The 24,672-nt window shown below is 47.9% G+C and overlaps 1 protein-coding gene and 1 non-coding gene across 2 annotated transcripts in view; both read left to right on the plus strand.

The window, feature by feature from the left end:
* The window catches only part of LOC141165731 (solute carrier family 25 member 3-like), a 39,798-nt gene extending 15,409 nt beyond the window's left edge, over window positions 1-24,389 (plus strand). The window contains exons 4-8 of the mRNA XM_073651586.1: window positions 22,288-22,467; window positions 22,624-22,805; window positions 23,226-23,398; window positions 23,839-23,949; window positions 24,029-24,389. Of these exons, the coding sequence (XP_073507687.1) occupies window positions 22,288-22,467; window positions 22,624-22,805; window positions 23,226-23,398; window positions 23,839-23,949; window positions 24,029-24,189 (807 nt within the window). The 3' untranslated portion in view covers window positions 24,190-24,389. The remainder of the gene's footprint in view (window positions 1-22,287; window positions 22,468-22,623; window positions 22,806-23,225; window positions 23,399-23,838; window positions 23,950-24,028) is intronic.
* Window positions 22,871-23,112, plus strand: LOC141168042 (small nucleolar RNA SNORA53). Its single transcript, XR_012251797.1, has one exon. It is a non-coding gene; the product is annotated as a small nucleolar RNA SNORA53 (small nucleolar RNA).
* Window positions 24,390-24,672: the final 283 nt, after the last annotated feature.

Raw genomic sequence — 24,672 nt, forward strand, 5'->3', positions numbered from 1 at the left:
TTAGTGACCCAGCCAATTATGCCCTTAATGACCAAGCCAAATGTTATAATTCTGACCAGTGTCGCTTTGAGATATTAACTCTTTAACGCTTCAATAAATCCCACTGATGCTGAGATTTTTTTTGTGACATATAATACTTCATGATAGTGGTAAAATTTCTTTGCTATGATTTGCGTTTATTTAGCAATTTTCATACTTTGAATTCTTATGCCCTTAAATCAAGTCAAGTGAGTAATGTCACACAAAATGGTTAATAAATACAATTTCCCACATGTCAACTTTACATGATCACAATTTTTAAAACATTTTTTTGTATTAGGAAGCTTTAATTGACCAGCGATTTCTCATTTTACCAACAAAAATTACCAAACTTTTTTTTTTTAAGGGGCCATATCACATTTCAAGTTACTTTGAGGGGTCTATATGAAAAAAATGCCCTAAAGTGACACCATACTAAAAACTGCACCCCTCAAGGTGCTCAAAAACACATTCAAGACATTTATTAACCTTTCACATGCTTCACAGGAACTAAAGCAGAGTGAAAGGAAAAAATAAAAATTTAACTTATATTCACAAAAATGTTACTTAAGACCCAATTTTTCTATTTTTAAAAGGGGTAACAAGAGATAATAGACCCCAAAATGTGTTTTTCAATTTCTCCTGAGCAAGCCAATACCCCATATGTGGGGAAAAACCACTGTTTGGGCGCATGGCAGGGTTCAGAAGGGAATGAGCACCGTTTGACTTTTTGAATGCAGAAATGGCTGGAATCGAGAGCGGACACCATGTTGCGTTTGGAGAGTCTCTGATGTGCCTAAACATTGGAAACTAGACCCCTCAGGAAACTTATCTAGATGTGTGGTGAGCATTAGTGATAAGCGAGCATTCTTGCTACTGCTCGAGATGCTCAGCGCTCGCCGAGTATTTCCAGTGTTGCTCTGCAGGAGCTCGGGTCCCCTTCCTGCATGTTGGGCGCTCTTTACAGAGCCAATGATTGGCTGGCCACACAGCGTCATCAGGTCTATATCAGACTTGGCGCTGCCGCGATCGTCACAGTCACTCCGGAATCAGACAGTGTAGGGAGAGGTGCTGCTGAGCTAGGGATAGATTTGCTTGTTTCTAGTTAGTGTAGCTATACCAAACTATATTAGAGACACAGATACATCTCAACAAACAGTCCTTCTGAGGACTAATCCATCTGCAGAGATATCAGGTAGGCAGTGTATATAGGCAGGCAGGCAATGTATATAGCAGACTGCAGTGCAAATAACACAAGAGGCTCCATTCCAGTTTTGTCTGCTGCTGCTGTTAGATATTTCTAGAAATAGGCCCAGGTCTCAGGAATAATTTTTTTGGGCTCTTAATCCTCATTATTTGCTTAAAAAGCAATCTAGAGAACACCGTTTTTCTGCCATTTGCTTGTTGGCACTGCAGAATACAACCAGGTCCTTTCCATATTACAGTGCTAAAAATCCAGCTATTGTAATGCAGCGCCTTGCTTGGCATTACTGTATGGTCCAGGGTATGTTTTGGCCGACCAGGTACCTCCCCCCTCAGCTGACTGGTCACATGACTGTGACATCACACAGGTCCTTTTGCACACAGAAGGTCTGAACACATGTCTGTGACATCAGCTAAGGTCCTGTCTGTGTATGTGTGTGTGTGTGTGCTACAGGATATATAAACCCTGGTAGTCTTGAGACAGTGTGATAGGTGTGAGGCCTGTTCCCCATGTGTGGGACACCATTCGTGTGAGGCCGAGTGAAGCCTGGCAGCCTGAAAGGTCGAGCCTGGATCCTGTGGGTGGATGCTAGTGGCCTTGCAGGGAAAGCCGGCTTGGTGAAGAGTCCTGAAAGGCGCAGGCTGGATGTCAAGTGTGAAAGACCTACCAGTAGCCTTAGAGGGAGCGACTTCTAGAGACCCCCATCTGGGAAGCGCAAAGCCACAGTGGTGGCAAACCAAATGGACTGAAGCAGCTAAAAACCCTGCAAAGGTAATGCACTGCGTTATATGGACATTGCTATATTATTACCTTGCTGAAGGCTGTACCTGGAGCCAAGTGGGCCTGTCTGCCACTTGGGGCTCGTGGACATTATATGTGTGAACTGCGGTTTATGATAAAATAATAAACTGCTGCATTCTGAAATACTGAAAAGACATTGCTGGTGTGCATTAATTGACCCGGTGCAGCGAGTATCCCCCAGTATGATGACTAGCGCTGCCTTACACTATTTAAAACTGTGGTTTGTCCATCACACGGATCACATATAAGTTCTCTCCAAATTCAGACATTTGTAGTGAGCGTGGAAGATATTGTCCTTCATTTAAAATGGGCAAGGGACTCGGAACTGGACGTGATGGTGCATGCAGAGGCCGAGGCCGTGGAAATTGTGCCACAACAAACACCCACATCTTCTCGCTCGACCTTCCTGTCCCAATTAATAGGGGACCGCAGAACACCACTGTTGAACACAGAGCAGTGTGAAAAGGTTATTAGTTGGATAGCAGATAATGCTTCCAGTCACTTGGCCACCACCACCATCACCCTGTCTTCCACACGGTCAAGTCTCAGTAGCCGTGAGTCTGGACCGCATATTCCTCACCCTGATCCTCCTTCCTCCCACCATGCCGAGTGCTCAGAGATAACTGATCCCACACTTGGACTCTCCGAAGAGCTGTTCACTTTTCCATTTATAGATTCGAGCCTCTCGCCCCGTCCACTTGAAGCGGGCCAAGAGGAGATCGCATGTAGCGATGCCCAAATATTTGAGCAGTCACGGTCACACGAAGGCTGCGGTGGGAAAGTGTCACAAGAGGTAGACGATGAGACACAATTGCCTGACAGTCAGGAGGAGGACCAGGGTGCGGAAGTGGAACATGAGGTGGTGGATGATACATTAACTGACCCAACCTGACAAGAGGACATGCAGCACACAGGGGGAGGGAGGCTGAGCACCCCAACAGGCAGGAAGAAGTAGTGTGGTGGCCACAGACAGAAGGCGGGCAACCGTTCCCCGTAACACCAACATGATGGAAGTTGCCAGTACAACTGTTAGGTCTTCCTGAGTCTGGTTGTTTTTTAAAGACTCTGCCGATAACCCCAAAAAGGCCATTTGCACCACCTGCCAGGCCAGCATCAGCAGGGGTAGCATAACTACCAGCCTGACCACCACCAGCATGATCAGGCACATGGCAGCAAAGCACCCGACTTTGTGGGCCGAACCCCAGGGTCCAGTAACAGTGTCTGTGGGTGGCACCACTGCTTCTAACGCTATTGTGCATGCAAGCCAATCTCCTGTCCATAGTGCATGCGAAGATGCCTCCTGCCCTTCACCTGTCGTTGTACACTCTCAAGTAGCAGCATCAGGAAGCACGTCCATGTCCTTGTCCCAGTGCAGCGTTCAGTTGTCCATACCCCAGTCCTTGGAATGTAAGCGCAAATACGCAGCCAACGCCACACTAATAAATTCCCACATTTCGCGACTACTTGCGCTCGAAATGTTGCCTTTTAGGTTCGTGGAGACGGAAGCATTCCGCAACCTGATGGCAGCGGCCGTCCCTTGGTACTCGGTCCCCAGCTGCCACTATTTCTCCCGGTGTGCCGTCCCCGCATTACACAGGCACGTGTCCCAAAACATTAGCTGTGCCGTCAACAACGCGGTTACCGGGAAAGTCCACCTAACAACGGACACGTGGACAAGTGCTTGTGGGCAGGGACGGTACATCTCGCTGACGGCACACTGGGTTAACATAGTGGAAGCCGGGACCCAGTCGGACCTTGGGACGGAACACGCCCTCCCGACGCCAAGGATTGCGGGCCCTAGGTCAATCAGGGTTGCCCCCACAGTCTACAGCTCCTGCACCTCCGCCTCCTCCTCCTCTTCAGCCTCCATCTCCGAAATGACCACATCAGTCACAATGCCTGGCCCATGTGCTTTACCTCGTGGTTCAGCTGTTTCTCAAATCCTACCCGGAGCTGCCGGATCTGCTTATTAAAGTACGCCGCCTTTGTGCCCATTTTAGAAAGTCACCTACACCTTCTGCTGCCCTTGCCGTGTTTCCGCAGTGTTTGCAGCTTCCGGCTTACAGACTGGTGTGCGATGTCCCCACATTGGAACTCTACACTGCAGATGTTGGGAAGGATTTGTGAGCAGAAGAGGGCAGTTGTTGAGTTACCAGCATCAGAATCAAAGAGGATGCATTGCAGGCGGAGCACGATGAAATGGAGCTAGGACGTTGGACAACCAAGGAGTACAGGCGAGAGAGGCACAACTCAATCCAGCAGAGGCAGGGGAACACTGTCAAAGTTCTGGGAGAATTTTCTCAGCCCCTCCCATCGCACAGGCCCTGAGGCGCGGGGTACTCTTACAAGGAGTGCAAAGTTTGGGAAGATGCAGAGGGAGTACTTTGCCGACAGTACCAACATCCTGCGTGATTCCTCTGTGCCTTATAATTATTGGGTATCCAAGCTGGACGCGTGGAATGAACTGCCTCTCTACGCCTTGGAGGTCCTGGCCTGCCCTGCCGCCAGCGTTTTAACAGAGCGGGTTTTAGTGCCGCCGGTGGAATTATAACTGATAAGCGCTTCCGCCTGTCAACTGAAAATGCTGACGGGCTGACTCTTATAAAAATGAGCAAGGGCTGGATTGAGACAGACTTCTCAACACCACCGAATGATAGCAGAATAACATAAACTCAAATCCAGTATCTTTTTTTGGGAGGTGTATTCCCATGCACCTTTTCACACCCACACATTGGTATACGCTTCCTGATTTTGGCTATTTGCTCTTGTCCTCCTTATCCTCATCCTCCACCACCATATCACCAGGGTGACCATGGTCCGTCATGCAACACCCACATAATTCTTTTAAAGGGTGTTTATGATGCTCGTAAAAATAATTTTTATACAGTATGTTCATGTATACCTCCCAGGGGTAATTGTTTGTCAGCCCATACACTTCGTGCATGGGCATTATGTGGCACCCCAGGGGTCTGGTTTCCACAGTAATGTAATGTTATGTCTGAGAGCAGGTGGGAGGTCCTTTGGTCAGGGATCCTGTGCATGCCACACCTCCTGCCCAGTCTTGGGAGGGGAAGAACTTCCCCTATATAAACCCGGGGCTGAGGCAGGGTTAGGAGTCAAGGAGAGTAGAGACGAGAAACAGTCATAGGAAGAAACAGCAGAAGCTCAGTGGGAGCAATACTACTACGAGTCAGGGGCTGGCAGCTGCAGAGCTCGCCCTGACTGAGAAGCTTTCTTACCGGACCCGGCGTCCGAGGCTGTGGGGACTAACTCTTACCCAGCAGCAGAAGCCGACCGGCAGGGGATTTCAGGTCCTCAGGCCCAGAAACCCGTAGGCAAGGTCACACGCGTAGGACCAGCACCGCCATCGTGGAGCGGAAGCCATTAGAAGGCCCCGAGTCACCGGCCATACGGGTGAGCACCACACGGCACACTCAGGGACGTGGGCTACTTATATCCGCTTCTAGCAAGGTAGCCAGAAGAGTACAGTCAGTTTGGGAGGCCTACAACTCCGCCTGGCCAGGGGAGATCCCATCTGCTCAAGGACTGACCAGGCCCCGTTCGCTAGCAAGTACTCCGGGAGGGTCTATCGTTGTTACCAGTAAAGACCCTGGATTACACCGCACCGTCTCTGAGTGGTTCCTGCTACCCCCATCTTCCACGTCGGCTGCCCTGAGGCCATACCCCTCCCGTTGGGGGTTATACTATCACGCTGCACAATTCTACACCGGCCTCAGCGGTCTGCCCTGCAGCGGCAGCTCCATAGCTGCAAATCAACGGGTGGCGTAGTCGACACTCAAATAACACCTATCAAGACTGCCACACACTGAGTTTGACTCCCTGGGCACGGACCGGGTCCCCGCCACTCGGAGACTACAACCCTCATCTGATCCGGTTCCGGGTAAGCCCCCGTGCGCGAGACGCTGCGCGACATAGCAGGCCCAGGGGCGCGTCAACTTTGGCGTAGTCGGCAGGATTTCGTGCCCGCAACCACCGGGTACTGCGTGCCTGAAAAGCAAAGACTGTTCAAACTTACCAGTGGTGAGGTTTCCCGCCATCCGGCGCCATCTTCTGCCTTCTTCCCGCCATCCGCGAAGTTTTCCCGCCATCCGGCGCCATCTTCGGCCTTCTTCCCGCCATCCGTGGAGTTTTCCCGCCATTGGACGCCATCTTGAGGACGCCGCGCGGGAAGAAGAGGGGCATGGACTCCGAAAGCGCGCGAGAACTGAAGCCCCGCCTCACGTCCGGACGTTGCGTAAGGTCCTGGAAGGAGCCCAGCAGACGCCGACGTCACGGGAGCGCGACGGAAGGTCCTCAACCCTGACGATCTACTGCGGAGCCGCGGCCTACGGAACAGGATCATCGCAAGGTAGGCCACGGTCCACTAGGGGGGAGGAAGATGTCGGATGCGGAGGAGAGCTTCACTGCCTCAACCCCCGCCAGCGCCACCGCTGCTGCAGTTATGCCCTTCACCATGCCCTATATCCCGGGAGCAGCCTGGCTACCCCAGTACTCAGGGGAGTCACATACCCTGAATGACTTTAAAGAAAAGCTGGATAGCCTCTTCCAGGTGTACCCCCTCACAGAGGAGCAAAAAGTGAGCATCCTGGTGGCCCAACTAGCCGGGGCAGCCCAAAGGGAGGTAAAGTCCTGGCCACCTGGGAGGAGGACTGTCGCAGGGATACTAACCCGGCTGAGGGACACCTTTGATACCCGCACCTCAGCCGAGATTAAGCTTAGATTCTATAGGTGCAAGCAGCGAGCACATGAGAGTATAAGGGACTATGCACTAAACCTACAAGAGGCCCTGAGAGCCATTAAGCAGACCAACCCTGACGGCGTGGGAAACGAGGACAGGCTGTTGACCGAACAATTTATAGAGGGACTATATTGCAATGCCCACCGAACCCAGTTGCGGGCAATGGCCTTACAGGATCCTCATCTGGACTTTGCACAGTTCAAGGACAGAGCCATCCGGGTGCTCCGAGAACCGGCACCGGTTGGCGTTGTGACCCACAGGCACCCAGCTATCACTTACCACCAGGAGGTGGCGCCCTTGTCGGCAGGGCCTGTGGGGGCTGATGCGCAGGCTTTGAACAATGACCCGGCTCCAGACCTGCACCATCAGGTCCAAGAGCTAGCTAAAAGCGTTGCTGCGCTAACCCGAACTGTGCAGTCTTTACAGGTTTCCACCCCAGGGAAGATCCAGCTGGCATCCGGACCGGAGGACATCCCGTGGCGTCGACCAAGGAGGACCCCACCGGCCAGAGGAAGACCCAGTGACCGATACAGCGAAGACGGACGACCCATCTGCCGCCGCTGCAATCAACCCGGACATATGGCAAGGTACTGTTCTTTAAACGGGCACAACCTGGGGTAGAGGGCCAACCCCCAGGAAAGAGATCACCAGGCCCATCGAACTGGCGCGACAGATATGTGGGAGGACGTTCAGTCTTGCCTGTGGTACTGGATGGCATTCCTATGAGTGCCCTACTGGACACCGGGTCACAGGTCACCACCATCCCGTACGTGCTCTTTAAGCAGTACTGGAATGACTCGGATATTACCCGCTACCCTGACGACGACTTGAGTATCATCGCCAGCAATGGCCAGCCCGTGCCACAGATCGGATTTAAAGAGGTGACCATCAAAATCGGTAGAGTCGAACTGGCAGCACAGGGACTGATCATTGTAGATATTGACAAACATGAGAGTCACCCAAAAATAACTCTAGGAACTAATGTAATTGAAAATGGTCTTGCAGAGGTGATTTTCCTTTTACAGCAGGTTGCCAAGAACGCCAGCTCCGGCGAGCAGCGGGTGCTCCAGAAAGAGATCCGGGCACTGATGCGACGGCAACAGGTGGAACTCTCCGGCGGTGAGATTGGTAGCGTAAGAATGTGTGACCCTTTTCCTATTGCCATGCCCCCAAAAAGTGAAATGATGATTTGGTGCCGGGCAGCTATTGGTCTGAGAGGTAGGGATTACCAGGCAATGGTAGAACCAGTTTACTCGGACAGTAGGCCCACCATTTTGACAGCACGGGGGGTGGTTGATGTACGCCATGGGAGGGTGCCCGTTCGCGTAATAAATATCGGGGAGAGGGAAGTGTACCTGCCCCGGTATGCCACGCTAGCCAAATTATATACCATTAACCAAAATTCTATACAATCTGTGGAACCCTTGCCTCCATCTCACCCGGAGGAAGGTAACGGCTCTAAGAAAAACATGGAGGACTGGTGTCAGCAACTACATCTGGGTACTGACTCCACTCCCGCACACCAGAAACAAGGAGTCTATCGGGTGGTTCAAGAGTACGAGAGAGTGTTCAGTAAACACCCGTTAGACTTTGGGCGAGTCAAGGGGGTAGAACACCACATCCCCACGGGAGACCATCCTCCTATAAAAGAGAGGTATCGACCCGTACCCCCTGCCCACTACCAACACGCTAAGGGGATGCTTAGAGACATGAAGGAGGCTGGGGTGATCAGGGATAGCTGTAGCCCCTGGGCAGCTCCACTAGTCTTAGTCAGAAAAAAAGACAACACCATGAGGATGTGTGTAGATTACCGGAAAATCAACCGTATCACACACAAGGATGCGTACCCCTTACCAAGGATAGAGGAGTCATTGGCTGCTTTAAGATCTGCTAACTTCTTCTCTACCTTGGATCTCACTAGCGGGTACTGGCAGGTTCCTGTAGCAGAGGCGGACCGGGAGAAGACCGCATTCACCACCCCGATGGGACTTAGCGAGTTCACCTGCATGCCGTTCGGACTCTGCAACGCACCAGGAACCTTCCAACGACTAATGGAGTGTTGTCTGGGCCACAGAAACTTCGAGACGGTCCTGTTGTACCTGGACGATGTCATCGTATATTCCAAGACGTATGAGGACCACCTAAAACACCTGGCGGAAGTGTTCGAAGCTCTGGCAAGTTACGGCCTAAAGGTGAAACCCTCCAAGTGTCACCTCCTGAAACCAAAGGTGCAGTACCTGGGACACGTGGTGAGCGCTGACGGAGTGGCTCCCGACCCTGATAAGATCACCGCAATTAAGGAATGGCCAAGCCCCTCCAGCGTAAAAGAAGTGCGGCATTTCCTCGGGTTGGTAGGCTACTACCGAAGGTTTATTCCCGGTTTCACCAAAAAGGCAGCACCTATGCAGGACCTCCTGATAGGCCAGTCCCGGAAGGCCAAGAACCAGAAGCCGCCCTTCAAATGGGAGGAGCTGGAAGAAGAGTCCTTCCGCCAGCTGAAGATGGCCCTCACGGGGGACGAAATCCTGGCGTACCCGGATTATAGCCAGCCCTTTATCCTCTACACCGACGCCAGTAACATCGGGCTAGGAGCCGTACTGTCCCAGATCCAACAGGGGAAGGAACGAGTAATCGCCTACGCCAGCCGAAAGCTGCGACCCACCGAAAGGAACCCCGAGAATTACAGCTCATTTAAGCTAGAGTTCCTGGCCGTAGTATGGGCAGTCACCGAGCGCTTTAAGCATTACCTCGCTTCTTCCCGGTTCACCGTGTACACGGATAACAACCCGTTGACACACCTGGACACGGCAAGACTCGGTGCCCTGGAACAGAGGTGGATGGCCCGTCTGTCCAACTACGAGTTCACAATCAAATACCGGGCCGGACGCTCCAATACCAACGCGGACGCCCTGTCCAGGATGCCCAACCTGCTGGACGAAGGAGAAGATCCGGAGGGACTGGAAGAAGTTGAACTCCCTGCGTTCCACCGTCATGGGACTATCCAGTATTCCCACCGGGTAAGGAGTAAGCAGGCTGCTACGTTGAACCCCTTACCTCACTACAACTGGGCGGAAACGCAAGACAGCGACCCTGCCGTCCGACTGGTGAAAGAGATGCTGACTCGCCCGGAGGCTTGCCTTGAACCAGACGCTCCGGAGGAAGCCAAACCACTATGGGCAGAGAAGAGTCGACTGTTCCTTTACAAGGGGAAGTTGTGCCGCAGAATGGTTAACTCCCGGACGCATGAACTACTCTGGCAAGTAGTGTTGCCACGAAGAGACGCAGCCATGGTGATGGAGGCATACCACGACGGAGCTGGGCACTTCGGGTGGAAGAAGCTGGAGTTCCTGCTGCGCGAGCGATTCCACTGGGTAGGCATGAGGGGAACCATTGAGAAGTGGTGCAGAGACTGTGGCCCGTGCAACCTGAGAAGGAAGGACCGTGCCAGCCAGAAGACTCCCCTGCAGTCCATCGTCACCCGGCAACCGTTGGAACTGGTAGCCTTGGATCATGTAAAACTGACCCCAAGCAGAAGTGGCTACGTCTACGCGTTAACCATCGTGGATCATTACTCCCGGTTCTTGGTTGTCGTCCCCGTCAAGGACTTAACGGCTCAAACAGCAGCTAGAGCCTTCCAGCAGCACTTCTGCCGTCCACACGGGTACCCGGACCAAGTGCTGACGGATCAGGGACCTGCCTTTGAAGCGGAGGTCTTCCAAGAATTCTGCACTCTGTATGGCTGCCGGAAGATAAGGACGACACCCTATCATCCGCAAACTAATGGACTTTGTGAGAAAATGAACCAGGTGGTGATAGATCTTCTAAAAACATTGCCCCTGGAAGAACGCAGTCTGTGGCCCGAGAGGTTGCCCGACCTAGTGGACCTATACAACCACATCCCGGTAGGTTCCACTAACTGTACCCCGGCTTACCTGATGAGGGCAAGACCTGGTAAGCTACCTGTTGACCTGGAGATGGGAGTCCTGACACCCGAGGACACTTCACCAGAAGCCGACTGGGACACAGAGGCAGCAGCAGTACCGGAGAGTACAGGAGAGCGTGGAACGAAGTCTCTGTCAGGCTAGGGAAAGACAAGAGAAAACTTACAACCAGTATGCTCCCGCTGTTCCCCTGGTACCCGGAGAGCAGGTCTTGAAGAGGAAGAGACGGCTCCACAAGTTGGACGACCAGTGGGAGAAGGACCCGTACACCGTACTGCCCTCAAGCCACGAGAACCCGAAGGTTTGTACCATCAGTAAAGACGGAGGGGAAACCACAGCCATTGTATCCCAGGACCACCTGAAGAAGTGTCCCGAACAACTGCGGAACCCTGAAGAGGAACAAGAAGACCATCGACCCGTAGAGGAAAGGGAAGATATGGTTAGTACTGTGCTCGGGGACTTCCCTCGGTCTTGGACTCAAGTCAATGGTGCAGTTGTGGTACCCGTACTCACCTTCCTCCAACTAGCATCCCAAGCACCTACGGAGCAACAGGTAGAGCTGGAAGAACAGCCGGTCCAGGAGGATCAACCCTCTGCTTGCAGTGAGCCTGCCATATCCCTAGTGAGCCAAAGAGCCGGTAGACAGCTGCCCAGTTTACCCTTGACAGCTCCTACACCCTGTAGTTCAGGGCTAGACAGTCAGCTCCGTAGGTCCACTAGGGCCACTAGAGGCCAGTTACCCGCACGTTGGAGGATTTGAAGTGTATAAATTGTTTTATTTATGTTTACCTGTGTATTGTTGCTTGTGTATAATTTTGTGTTTCTAGTTATTTGTAGGAGTCCTTGGTGGATTTACCGGGAATCCTTTGTACATAGTTGGAGCGTAACCCAGGACGGACTAAAGACTGTTAAGGACTCGGGGCAGGACAAACCCCTACCTGGTTACGTCTCCCTGTTTTGGTGAAATGGACACCTTGCTTTTCTTCAAAGACTACACCCGGTTACGGACATGCCGTGACCACCTTTATGTGTTTCTTCTTGTTGTACTATTATTGTTGTTATATCTTGTTATGTTTTTCTAAAATATGTTTAGTCCCGGAGTACTAAATTTCACTAGGGGGGAATGTGGCACCCCAGGGGTCTGGTTTCCACAGTAATGTAATGTTATGTCTGAGAGCAGGTGGGAGGTCCTTTGGTCAGGGATCCTGTGCATGCCACACCTCCTGCCCAGTCTTGGGAGGGGAAGAACTTCCCCTATATAAACCCGGGGCTGAGGCAGGGTTAGGAGTCAAGGAGAGTAGAGACGAGAAACAGTCATAGGAAGAAACAGCAGAAGCTCAGTGGGAGCAATACTACTACGAGTCAGGGGCTGGCAGCTGCAGAGCTCGCCCTGACTGAGAAGCTTTCTTACCGGACCCGGCGTCCGAGGCTGTGGGGACTAACTCTTACCCAGCAGCAGAAGCCGACCGGCAGGGGATTTCAGGTCCTCAGGCCCAGAAACCCGTAGGCAAGGTCACACGCGTGGGACCAGCACCGCCATCGTGGAGCGGAAGCCATTAGAAGGCCCCGAGTCACCGGCCATACGGGTGAGCACCACACGGCACACTCAGGGACGTGGGCTACTTATATCCGCTTCTAGCAAGGTAGCCAGAAGAGTACAGTCAGGCCCCGTTCGCTAGCAAGTACTCCGGGAGGGTCTATTGTTGTTACCAGTAAAGACCCTGGATTACACCGCACCGTCTCTGAGTGGTTCCTGCTACCCCCATCTTCCACGTCGGCTGCCCTGAGGCCATACGCCTCCCGTTGGGGGTTATACTATCACGCTGCACAATTCTACACCGGCCTCAGCGGTCTGCCCTGCAGCGGCAGCTCCATAGCTGCAAATCAACGGGTGGCGTAGTCGACACTCAAATAACACCTATCAAGACTGCCACACACTGAGTTTGACTCCCTGGGCACGGACCGGGTCCCCGCCACTCGGAGACTACAACCCTCATCTGATCCGGTTCCGGGTAAGCCCCCGTGCGCGAGATGCTGCGCGACATAGCAGGCCCAGGGGCGCGTCAATTACAAGTATAGGAGACCCGCACCTTTCTAATGGGAACATTTCATTTTTTTGAGGCCCTCCTCCACGTCTCTTCCAAGGGGCATTGGAGTGCCTCCCAATTTTTGGCAGCCCTTGCATTCGCTGTATGGGCCAACACTAAGGGAGACCCACTTCCTAATAATGAGCACATTGTTTTTAGGAGGCTCTCCGACCTCTATGTCTCTTCCAAGGGGCATTGGAGTGCCTCCAAAGTTTTGGCAGCCGTTGCTTCACTGCATAGGCAAACAGTATGGGAGACCCTCTCCTTTCTAATGGGAATTTATCGTTACTGTGGCCCTGCTCTGTGACTTTAAATTGTTAGTGGGGTTGCCTCCAAATTTTTGGCAGCCCTTGCAGTCACTGCGTACACAATAACAGTATAGGAGACCCACTCATAATAATGGGAACAACAAAGCATAGCCGGCTGATGGCTCTCTATCAATAGCAAGCGCCGACTGCTGGCCCTTTAAGAATAGTAAGGGCCGTCTGATGTCCCTATAAAATAGGCTTTATGACTTTCAGAGTCCCTCCATCATTAATGAAACAGGATGTGTCTGATGATGTGTCACACACCACATGGCCAGATAAGGTTGTAAAATGTTAAAATTACATTTCCCGGTGAATGCATTTGTCTTAAAAAAAAAAAAACAGTAGGATCTTTCTTTGACCCCTTGAAAAAGGTTTTCCTACCGAAACGTGCGTCGGGGTGACGGTAGCAGAGCCTGTCTGGTGGCCTTACCCAGGTACATAGCTATTTTAGCTTATTGATGACCAATTGGTTGCATTACTTCCATCTGTATAAGGGTTTTAACCCTTTTGTTTCTGGGTATTTTGATTGTGATGGGATATTATTGTTTTGGGGGTACTATTTGGAAAAGGTATTCTTGATGGGTGGTATATATTTATTAATACATGTGACCCTGTCGCTGTCCCCCTTATATTTCCACTTGCTATATAGGCTGACCTTTCGGGCGCTGTGTCACAGTTTTTAACATTGTTTTATTCATGTGGATCCAGCACTCTGTGTCTACTCTGTCGTCCGCATTTATCTTTGTAATTTGTGTTTACTACATGTGTTAATAAAGGAATTTTCTTACTTCTTTACAATTTTGAACTTGTGTGGCCATCTTTTTGTTTCTCTGCTTCACAGAGGAACAATCCCCCCTTTCCGTTACTGTTACAAGATGATGGCCCGTTCTCTTTATTAGTCCTATATGCAATAACATGGGTCCATTGGGATTAGATTTATCTTCACTGTGTTGTTTGCATCTGTGTTTCTGTCTCTCACTACAGGATCTTTCTTTAGTATAAAAGAGTCGCCAATGTAACCTCAATGTAATCACATTGTTCAGCTCCTGCACCACCTCCTCCATCTCCGAAATGACCACATCAGTCACAAGCTGAAAGCACTGCCTTGGCCAAGCGGCTACAGGCTGTTCTGAAGATAACAACATGCTTAATGCTTAGGTGACAAACCGCCAAGCGCTGCAGAGTTGTTGAAAACTGTAACACAGCAGCCTGATCTGTGGCTCTCACCGCTAAACATAAAGCCAGGCATGGTCGTGTGTGTCAGTGGGCGGAACCTAGTGATGGAGAAATTACAGCCGGAGTAGATACGGTTTCCCTCTATGCCAGTCCTTTCACCGAGCTAAAGAATGACTGTGGTGAAATACAACTCCCACTGAGAAGCTGTTTCAGATTGAAAAACATTGGGCCCACCAGAGGATTTGATTCTGAGGGCTCACCTTTGTCCCCCGCTCAAGAGCCCCATAGTTGCTGCAAAGTTTACACTATCATGAACTCTCCTGATAGAAAAGCCAGGGCCCACCCGAGGACTCTCGGGTGGGACTGTCCAACCCTGCCGAGAAGCAGTCCTGGCTAAGAAAAGTGTGTGGGAAGGTTCCCGGTCACTCTATGGCTGCTTTCTTACTGAGGTGGAAACCCACGCAAACACGGGGAGAACATACAAAATCCTTGCAGATGTTGTCCTTGCTGGGATTTGAACGCAGGATCCCAGCTCTGCAAGGCTTCAGTGCTAACCACTGAGCCAATGTACTGGCGTTCACCCTGTGATATCTAACAGGCTGGAGAAACTTGCACCTACTGCCACTCTATCTTCAGCTCCTTTTGTGAGAAACTAATGTATTTGGGCAGTCACTCAGTCTACCAAATATAATTCCTGAGAGAGAAATTGGGGATGTCTTCGCTACTGGTACTCGGGGCAGTGCTAATATCATGGCGTTGTACCATAGTTCACTGGAAATATTCCAGGCTGGTAAGAGTCAAGCAAATTCCAACTGAAAAGTACCAGCAGTTATGTTCAGGGACCCTTGCTTGTGGAAGGCGGAGACGATACCGGGAGAAATAGTGGTGGCTGGGGACCGAGTATGGACACCTGGCCGCCGTCGCCATGAGGTTGTGGACAGCTTCCACCTCCACAAGCCTAAAAGACCACATTTCAAGTGCAAGCAACTTTAGTGGACTTCCTGGGAGAAAGGACAGCTGGAGTAGATTCGGTTTCCCAAGTCCTTTCACCAAGCTAAAGAATATGGCTGTGGTGAAATACAACTCACCGACAAGCTGTGGACTGGCTCCGTACCGTCCCTTGCCATTTTCACGTGACCACGTGTTTGTTGTTAGGCGGTCCTTCCCAGTAAGTGCACTGGGGAGGGCACGGGTAATGTTGTGGGCCCCGTGCTTGTGGAAGGCAGAGACGACACCGGGAGAAATGGTGGCGGCTGGGGACCGAGTATGGACATCCGGCCGCTGCCGGCATGAGGTTGTGAAAAGCTTCTGCCTCCTTGAGCCTAAAAGGCCACATTTCAAGTGCAAGCAGCTGTCAAAAATTTGGCAGTATAGTATTGCAGCCTGTGGGTGGGTGGTGGCTGGCTGCATACTTGCGCTTGCCTTCCAAGGAATGGGGTAGGGACAACTGAACGCTGCACTGGGACAAGGACGTGGACGGTGTTTGTTGCAAGTCTGCAATGACAGGTGCATGGCGGGAGGCATCTTCGCATGCGCCAAGGATCACTTATGATGGGCACACTTTTAGGCAGTGACCTGGGAGTCAGAGATGCTTCCAGGGGTCTTCCCCATGCTGTTCCTATGTCTTTTCAGCACTGTATGCATGTGTCTGATGTGTCACACACCACATGGCCATTGTAAAATGTTAAAATGACATTTCCCAGTGAATGCATTTGTCTTGGTTGAAAGCCATGCAAAAACGCATCAAAAACTCTACGTGTCAACATAGCCCAAGGTGTGGAGGAGCATGTTTGTTTATGTATATTTATTTTGCCTTATATACAAGTCATTACCCTGGAAAGGATGTTCCTTAACATATTTCTCATGAAAATCCATTTTGGTTTCGTTTTTGTATGTTTTATTGTGAGTCTGTAAAAGTGGCGTAATACCTCTGACAACGTTGTTGACAGCAGTGACCTGGGAGTCAGAAATGCTTCCAGGGGTCTTTCCCATGCTGTTCCCATGTCATTTGAGCACTGTTCCCATCGATTTGGGCAATTTTTAGGCCCTCTGCAGATTGCCTGGGGGGAGCCGCCTGAAAAATGCTAGAGTTTCCCATAGACTTACATTGGGCTTGTTGCTCGGGTCGAGCACCCGAGCATTCCAATTTGCTCGACCCGCGCATCGAGCACCCGAGCATTAGTGCTCGCCGTTCACTAGTGAGCATCTTTAACCCCCAGGTGCTTCACAGAAGTTTATAACGTAGTGTCGTGAAAATAAAAAAATCACATTTTTTTTCCCACAGAAATGTTTTTTTTACCCTCAATTTTTTTATTTTCACAAGGGTAACCGTAGAAAATGGACCCCAAATTTGTTGTGCAATTACTCATGAGTACGTTGATACCCCATATGTAGGGGAAAACTATTGTTTGGGCGCATGGCAGGGCTCTGAAAGGAAAGAGTGACTTTTGGAACGCAGACTTTGATGGAATGGTCTGCGGGCATCATGTCGTGTTTGGATAGGCCCTGATGTGCTTAAACAGTGGAACCCCCTTACAAGATACCCCATTTTGGAAACTACACCTCTCAAGGATTTTATCCAGGTGTATAGTGAGCATTTTGAACCCACAGGTAGTACACAAAATTTGTTAACATTAGGTCGTCCTATTGAAAAGTCTCATTATTTTCACGAAAATGTAGTTTTAGGCCCAAATTTGTAATTTTCACAATGGATTACAATGCAATTTCTTCTGAACGCGATGATACCCCATATGTGGTCAAAAACTTCTGTTTGGGCACATGGCAGGGCTAGGAAATGAAAGAGCGCTATTTGTCTGAAATAAATTGTGAACGCCATGTCTCATTTGGAGAGCCCCTGACATGCGAAAACAGCCCCCCGCTCCACAAGTGACCCCATTTTGGAAACTAGACACCTCACGGAATCTCTGGGTGTACTAAGCATTTGTAACCTATAGGTGATTCACATGTGGTTGTACAGTACTGTTTGCGCATACAGCAGGGGTCAGATGGGAAGGAGCGCTGCTTGGCTTTTAGAACACAGATTTAGTTTTAATAGACTATGGGCTCCATTAGCCAACCCCCTTAGGTGCCAGAACAGCACAACCCCCCCCCCCGGTGACCCCCATATTGGAAACTTCACTGCCTATTGAATTCATCTATCGATGTATTTTGAACCCATAGGTGCCTCACAGAATTTTATAACATTGAGACGTGGAAATATGAATTTATTTGTGGTAAAAATGTAATTTTTTTATTTGCTGCAAACTTGTCAGGTACACAAGGGTTAATAGGTGAAACTAGACCCCATAATTTATTGCTCAATTTCTCCCGAATGCGGTGATGCCCCATATGTGGGGCTGAGAAGGAAGGAGTGCTATTTGGCTTTTGGAGCACAGATTTTGGTAGAATAGTTTGCGGGAAAAATTTGTGGAGCCCCTAAGGTGCCAGAACAGCCGAAAAAAAACAGAATTGACCCCATTGTAGAAATTACACATCTCAATAGTCACTGCAGCCGCAGATGAATTCATTATGTAACATCCACCCCAGGCTTTTTTTCTGGAGAATTGCGAATATGCCAGTTTAGTCCCCATACATTGTGCCCCCATAAAAGTGTAGGGTCGCCATACATTTCTCCTGGTGACACACACACCTAAATTAAGTGCTCTCTCCCCACTACAATAATGCCAAACATGTGGCCGCTTACTGTGGTTTAGGCACAGGAGGAATTTGGATTTGGTAGCGCAGAGTTCACTGGATTTTATTTGAGGGGGTGGGAGCCATGTCACTTTTCCAGAGTCTTTGTTCTACCAGTAACGTGGGAACCTCTATAGTTCTAGTGGCAGATGACGGACCTGAGTAGGGGCTGGTTTTGTGCGATTTAAATTAGGGTTTTTATTGGTAACATTTTGGGGTACATAATATTTTTCGATCGCATCCAGAATAAAGCTGGGATCACGTTGTTGTGTTCTATGCTGAGCACTTACGTCAGTTTCCATGTAAATCCCACAAAAATGTGATTCAGACAGAACCACCCACCATAACGAGGCAGATGGAGACACTTTGAAGTCCGTTTGGCATCTGCTCTGGTGGTATCCATCTTTTTCTAGGCGTGCACAGATCTGTGGTCGTCCTCAATTGTGCACTAAAAAGGCGCCTAAAATGATGGGACACCGCCGAAACAGAGACCACTCCAAAGTGACTCCATCTGCCTCCGAAATGAGTGGTTCTGTTGGGGGTTTACTCTGAATCGTGGTTTTGGGGAATTCACACACAAACCCAAACGTACGCGCTCAACAGAGCGAGCAGGATAAGTGTGAGCCAAGCCTTGTTCCAATTTTTGGGAGGTAGAATGAACATATAGACAGCTGTACAAGAATGGTTCTTATTTTTATTTTTGTGCAGTATAAGTGATAAGGCGGATTTATTCTTCAGGCCGGTGCGATTACATCTATACCAGATTTATAAGGGGTTTTCTTTATTTATTTTTTTTAGTTTTTTTTCTGCTGTCACAGTAAAAATGCTTTTTTTTTATAAAAAGTAGTTTTTTTCGTCACCATATTCTGAGAGCTGTAAAAATTTTTACAGAACTGTATGAAGGCTTATTGTTTGCGGGACAAGTTGCAGATTTTTTTGGTATCATTTTGAGGCATATAGTAATTTTTGATCGTTTTTTTTATAAAGATTTTTCAGACACAGAATGAACAAAAACCAACATCCAGTTATTTTTATTTACTTTTTTATTTTTTGCGCCGTTCACCGTGCGGTAAGTGATAAGACTGATTTGTTCGTTGGGTTGGTACATTTACAACAATACCAGATTTATGTTGTTTTTTTATGCCTTGCTATTTTTACAGACTAAATACAATATTTGACAGAAATAAATTAGTTTTTGCATCACCATATTCTGAGAGCTGTAAATTTTTTTGCCGAAGGAGCCATATTAGGGCTTGTTTTTTGCGGGACATTTTGGCGTTTTCAATTATACAATTTTATTGATTTTTTTTTTTTTTTTTTACATACTACCTTTTGATCACTTTTGATTCACTTTTTTTGCGAGTCGGTATGATGAAAAAGTGACATTTTTGGTGTGTTTTTTAATTATTTTTTACGGCGTTCGCCGTACAGAATAAATAACATGCCAGTATTATAGAGCGAGGTCGTTCAGGACGCGGCAATACCAATTGTGTACTTTTGTTTATTTTTGTTTTTTCACAAACGCTGCATTTTGAGTGACGAAATGGATTTTAGTGATTTGTATGCACTTTCTTTGTGTTTTTTTTATTTTATTTCACTTTTTTTTTTTTTCTTCACTATGTCCCACTGTGGGACAGCTATATTTTTTACTTTGATTGCTGGTCTCATACACTGAAGTACTCGTGTACTGCAGTGCATGAGACTGTCAATGACTCACTGACTGTGCCTCTGAGACCCAGCTTATAGCTGGGTCTCACAGGCCACTGTACCCTGAAGTCATCACATGACCTCAGGGTAACCATCGGGACCCACGATTCTCATCTCGGGGGTTCAATGGTTACTAAGGGGGTCTTGTCCCCCCCCATGTAAAAACTTAAATACCTCCTCCACGATTAACAGCGTTGAGGGGTTAATCGGCCCTGATTGGCTTCAAACCCGGCCAGGGCCGATACTGCAGAGTGTCAGCTGTCACATACAGCTGATACTCACAGGAATTGCTGCCACCGGGCAGCACTATACCATTATTCCTCAGCGCAGTGAAAGAGTGGCGCTAAGGAACAAGTAACCTTAACGATTGCCGTGAAAAGGCATATCGGCGGTCGTTAAGGGGTTAATTTGGATTTTAATACAAGTTGCTTATGTATTGTTATACTTATATGCCAAAAATTAAATGTCCCCGTCTGTCAATGTGGCTTTGCCATAAAGAGGTGACTCGAGCAGTGCCCTCCAGTATGTATGGTATATGCAGAAATAGATATTTATTTGACTTCAATTGAAGTAAATGATTAGGGATGAACTTTAAAGGGAATGTACCTAGTTTGGAATTTGATTCCCTATCCTAAACTTGCCAAATGATGGAGGTCTGACTGTTGGGACCCTTACCAATTCCAAGAACTAGGGTCTTAAGAGCCTTGTGTGAATGGAAGTGGTTCAATCCGCTCCATTCATTTTTAATGGGTTCAGCATAGGTAGGTGACCTTTACAACCTATGGATGTATAGGTACCCCTATTTGTTGCTGGCTCCGGTGCTGAAGCCACATGTTTTCAGGCACATGACGGCTGTAAAATCAGCTGCCTTGTGCCCCTAACAGTTGCAGGTGGAATCGCGATCTACTTGCGGCTGTTAACATGTTAAATGCCACTGTCAATCTCTGACAGCGGCATTTAACATGCACGCACCGGAAGTGCGTAATTAGACCTGCCCATCAGCGCCCCTGTCACATCGTGGGGTACCGATGGGTTGGCCAGAGAACCCGGGGTCTGTAGGAGACCCCTGTGGTTGTCATTGCCGATCTGTTATGAACACCTCCCCATGGCCGGCGCTCATGGCAGATGAGCATTCTTGCTACACATAGCAGGCCTAGAGCCCTGCTATGTGTGGCACAGGCAATTAGATGATTGCAGCTTCAAGTCTCCTAAGGAGACTCATTGAAGCATGTTAAAAAAAAAACATAAGTTCAAATCACCCTCCATTTGCCCCATTCAAAATAAAATAAAAAATATACATTTGGTATCGCTGCTTTCAGATCTCCCGATCTATCAAGTTATAAAAAGAATTAATCCGATCGGTAAATGGCGCAAGGGGTAAAAAAAAAAAATCAAAATGTCAGAATTAAGTTTTTTTTGGTTGCCACAATATTGCAATAACAGGCTTTCAAAACATCATATCTATTCTAAAATGGCATCAATAAAAACATCAGCTAGACTCGGAAAAAATGAGCCATTACCCAGCCCCAGATCCCAAAAAATGGAGACGCTGCGAGTCTCAGAAAATGGCGCCTTTTTGTATTGAAAAAAAAAAAAAGAACTTTGAAATGTCTTTTTCACCATTTCAGTAAAAAAATAACCTACATGTGTTTGGTATCTACGAACTTGTAATGACCTTGAGAATCATAATGGCAGGTCAGATTTAGCATTTGGGGAACATGGTAAAAAAAAAAAAAACTGTGGAATTGCACTTTTTTGCAATTTCACCGCACTTGGAGTTTTTTTTCTGTTTTCCATTACACTATATGGTAAAATCAATGGTGTCGTTCAAAAGTACAACTCGTCATCCAAAAAACAAGCCATCACATGGCCATAATGGCAGAAAAATAAAGTTATGGCTCCTGGAACAAGGGGAGCAAAAAATGAAAACTGAAAATCCCAAAGTCTTAAAGTGGGTTAAGAATGAAAGGAGCAGATGTGCACATGGTCAACCACCACTCCATTCACATGGAGCTCTACAGAGCCCCCATTCTCGGGATTCGTAAATTCCTGATTGCTAGGAACCTTATTTCCTATCCCGTGGATAAGTGATAATTTCCAAACTTGGTACAACCCCTTTGAAAGTTATTTGAATCTCAATCACATTGAACACTTGCCTAAGTCTAACATTGTCATATTGCCCTTGGAAAATCTAGTTTGATTTACTACAAATTCCACTTGAACCGAGCACTTACAAATAGTAAACCATGGTTTTATACAGGGTTGTCCCTAGATGGGCAGCAATCTTGCAGATTGTCATCTGACTTTCGCTCTGCCATTTATGTGTGTCAGGTATTTAACTTCTGCTGACCACTGTACATTGAAATGTGTCTGTCTCCTTGCAACTTCTGATTGTATTGTTGAAGGTGCTAAAGTTTGAGACAACAGTTCCTGAAGGTTTTCTTGTTATCCTATAGACCATAAGACTTTTGGCATGTTTCCACACCATTGTCCTCCATATTTTTGTAGTTCTGATCATGTAACCATTAATTAAAAGCTATGTTTAAATTGCCCATCTTTGTCTTCTAATCTTGGTTTTTCTTTGAAATTGCAGGTGGATCCTCAAAAGTACAAGAGCATTTTCAATGGCTTTTCAGTAACGCTCAAAGAAGATGGTGTCCGTGGCCTTGCTAAAGGATGGGCACCTACATTCATTGGCTATTCAATGCAAGGATTATGCAAGTATGGATTGTATGAAGTTTTCAAAATCTTCTATGCAAACATGCTCGGTGAGGTAAGACTTTGCTCTATTTATTGGACCCCTGGCATAAAGATTTAATTTAGTATTTAGTTTAAATGCCCAATTAAATTGATTTGTTTAAAGGCAAATGATTATATGTAGTAGTTGCAGAATGTGTTTTTCTTATACTGTTATCTTGTTTTTTTCCAGGAAAATACCTACTTGTGGCGCACATCCCTGTACCTGGCTGCATCTGCCAGCGCTGAGTTCTTTGCAGATATTGCTTTGGCTCCAATGGAAGCTGCAAAAGTACGTATCCAAACACAGCCAGGATATGCAAACACTCTGCGGCAAGCAGTCCCCAAGATGTATGCTGAAGAAGGCATTTGGGCGTAAGTGCTGGTTCATTTCCTCCTGATTTTCGGTTTGACAAGGTTGTGCTTTACTACACTCCAGGCACATGCTCCCTTAGATCCACCTTTGGGGTTGTTTTAACTTGTTCTGAGTTCAGCTGGTTCACTTCCAGTGGTTCCAGTTCAGTGACAACCAGCAACTTTTTTGGTTGTACAGTCAAAGGTGCTTGAGTCATTGGCATGTAAGAGTAATATACCTTCACATTAGCCATTTTTGTTCTAATGGCAGCAGCTACAGTATGACTGTGCCGTTTCCCCTTTAGAACATGGCTATTGTGTGGACAATTCATTTTTTCATATGGGCTGTGTGCTTAGTTTGAGCTGACAAACTCCTTTTTATAATACAGCGTTTCAGAGACTTGCTTCTCTTATTCATAATTTAAATATTAACTTGTGCAGGTTCTACAAAGGTGTTGCTCCCCTATGGGTGAGGCAGATTCCATACACCATGGTCAAGTTTGCCTGCTTTGAGCGTACAGTTGAAGCCCTGTATAAATATGTTGTACCCAAGCCACGCAGTGAATGTTCAAAGGGCGAACAGTTGGTTGTCACTTTTGTTGCTGGTTACATTGGTAAGTTTGTATCACAGTCCTTTACAGCACTAGAATGGGGAACTTTGGGCTGTGTTGCAGACAATTTTCTAGTATTTGCGTTTGCTGTCTACTTCCCAATAACATTACTGTCAAATGGTATTTGTTTAGACAATCCACAGGATAGGGGATATGGCTGCTGGGATTACCACCGAACCGGGGCTCTGAAATCTCCAGCTGGCCCATAGACCACTTATGGATCTACTACGCCATCTGATTGGGCATTTCAGAGCCTAATTTGTAACCTGGCAAGTCCCCTTTTTAAAGCTTTTTCATTAATATGTCTGTACGGTAAGGTACCATCTCCTAAATGTTAAAATTCAGCAGCTTCAATGGTATTAACAGGGTAAGAGTCTATTTCTTCACCCTTTCACTTTTTGCATTACATTTTAGTGATTCACAGGCTTTCTTTGTCATTTTAGCTGGGGTGTTCTGCGCGATTGTATCCCACCCTGCTGATTCTGTGGTCTCAGTGCTGAACAAAGAAAAGGGAAGCACTGCTGTGGAAGTCCTCAAGAGGCTTGGACCAAAAGGTAAAAATCTCCCACCTTGAATAGCTTCCCCCCTCCCCACTCTCCCTGCCCTTGTTTCACTTTTTCTTTCAATTTATAGGAGTCTGGAAGGGGCTGACAGCTCGTATTATCATGATTGGTACCTTAACTGGTCTGCAATGGTTCATCTATGACTCTGTGAAGGTCTACTTCAGACTTCCTCGTCCTCCTCCCCCTGAGATGCCAGAGTCTGTGAAGAAGAAGCTTGGCCTGACCCAGTAAACACATGGACTTAAATAATGTAAACTTACATGACTTTAAGATTTTTATAAAAGAAAACTCAACCATGCAGGATCTACCATTTCCCAGATATAATTATTGCTTGAATGTTCACTCTGCTTGGTAGCTCACCTGTCAATTGGTTTTACCAGTGTGGTTGTCTGTTGAAATAAACAGAAGGTCCACAAGAATGGAAGAATGTGTCTTCTGGCCTTGGTGTCTTGTTCCTTTCTTAGTTCATACAGGTCACCCTCTAACCTTGCATGCAAGACACTTGGAAGGAATCTCATTAGGTTTTTGCTGCTCAACTGAGCTGAGCATAAAACTGTGACAAGACCATGAATACCAGTGCTGGGTTACTTTACTTGCTGCAATAGGTTTAATTATCAGCAGTAGTGTTGGAGTCCTCTAAGGCTAGTTTCACACGTCCGTATATTTCCGGTACCGGAAAAATCAGTGTGGCAACCTTGTACTGCATCAGGAGCA

This window comes from Phyllobates terribilis, unplaced genomic scaffold (assembly GCF_046119375.1).
Source record: "Phyllobates terribilis strain yellow unplaced genomic scaffold, ASM4611937v1 Scaffold_11__3_contigs__length_659146591, whole genome shotgun sequence".
Taxonomy (NCBI): domain Eukaryota; kingdom Metazoa; phylum Chordata; class Amphibia; order Anura; family Dendrobatidae; genus Phyllobates; species Phyllobates terribilis.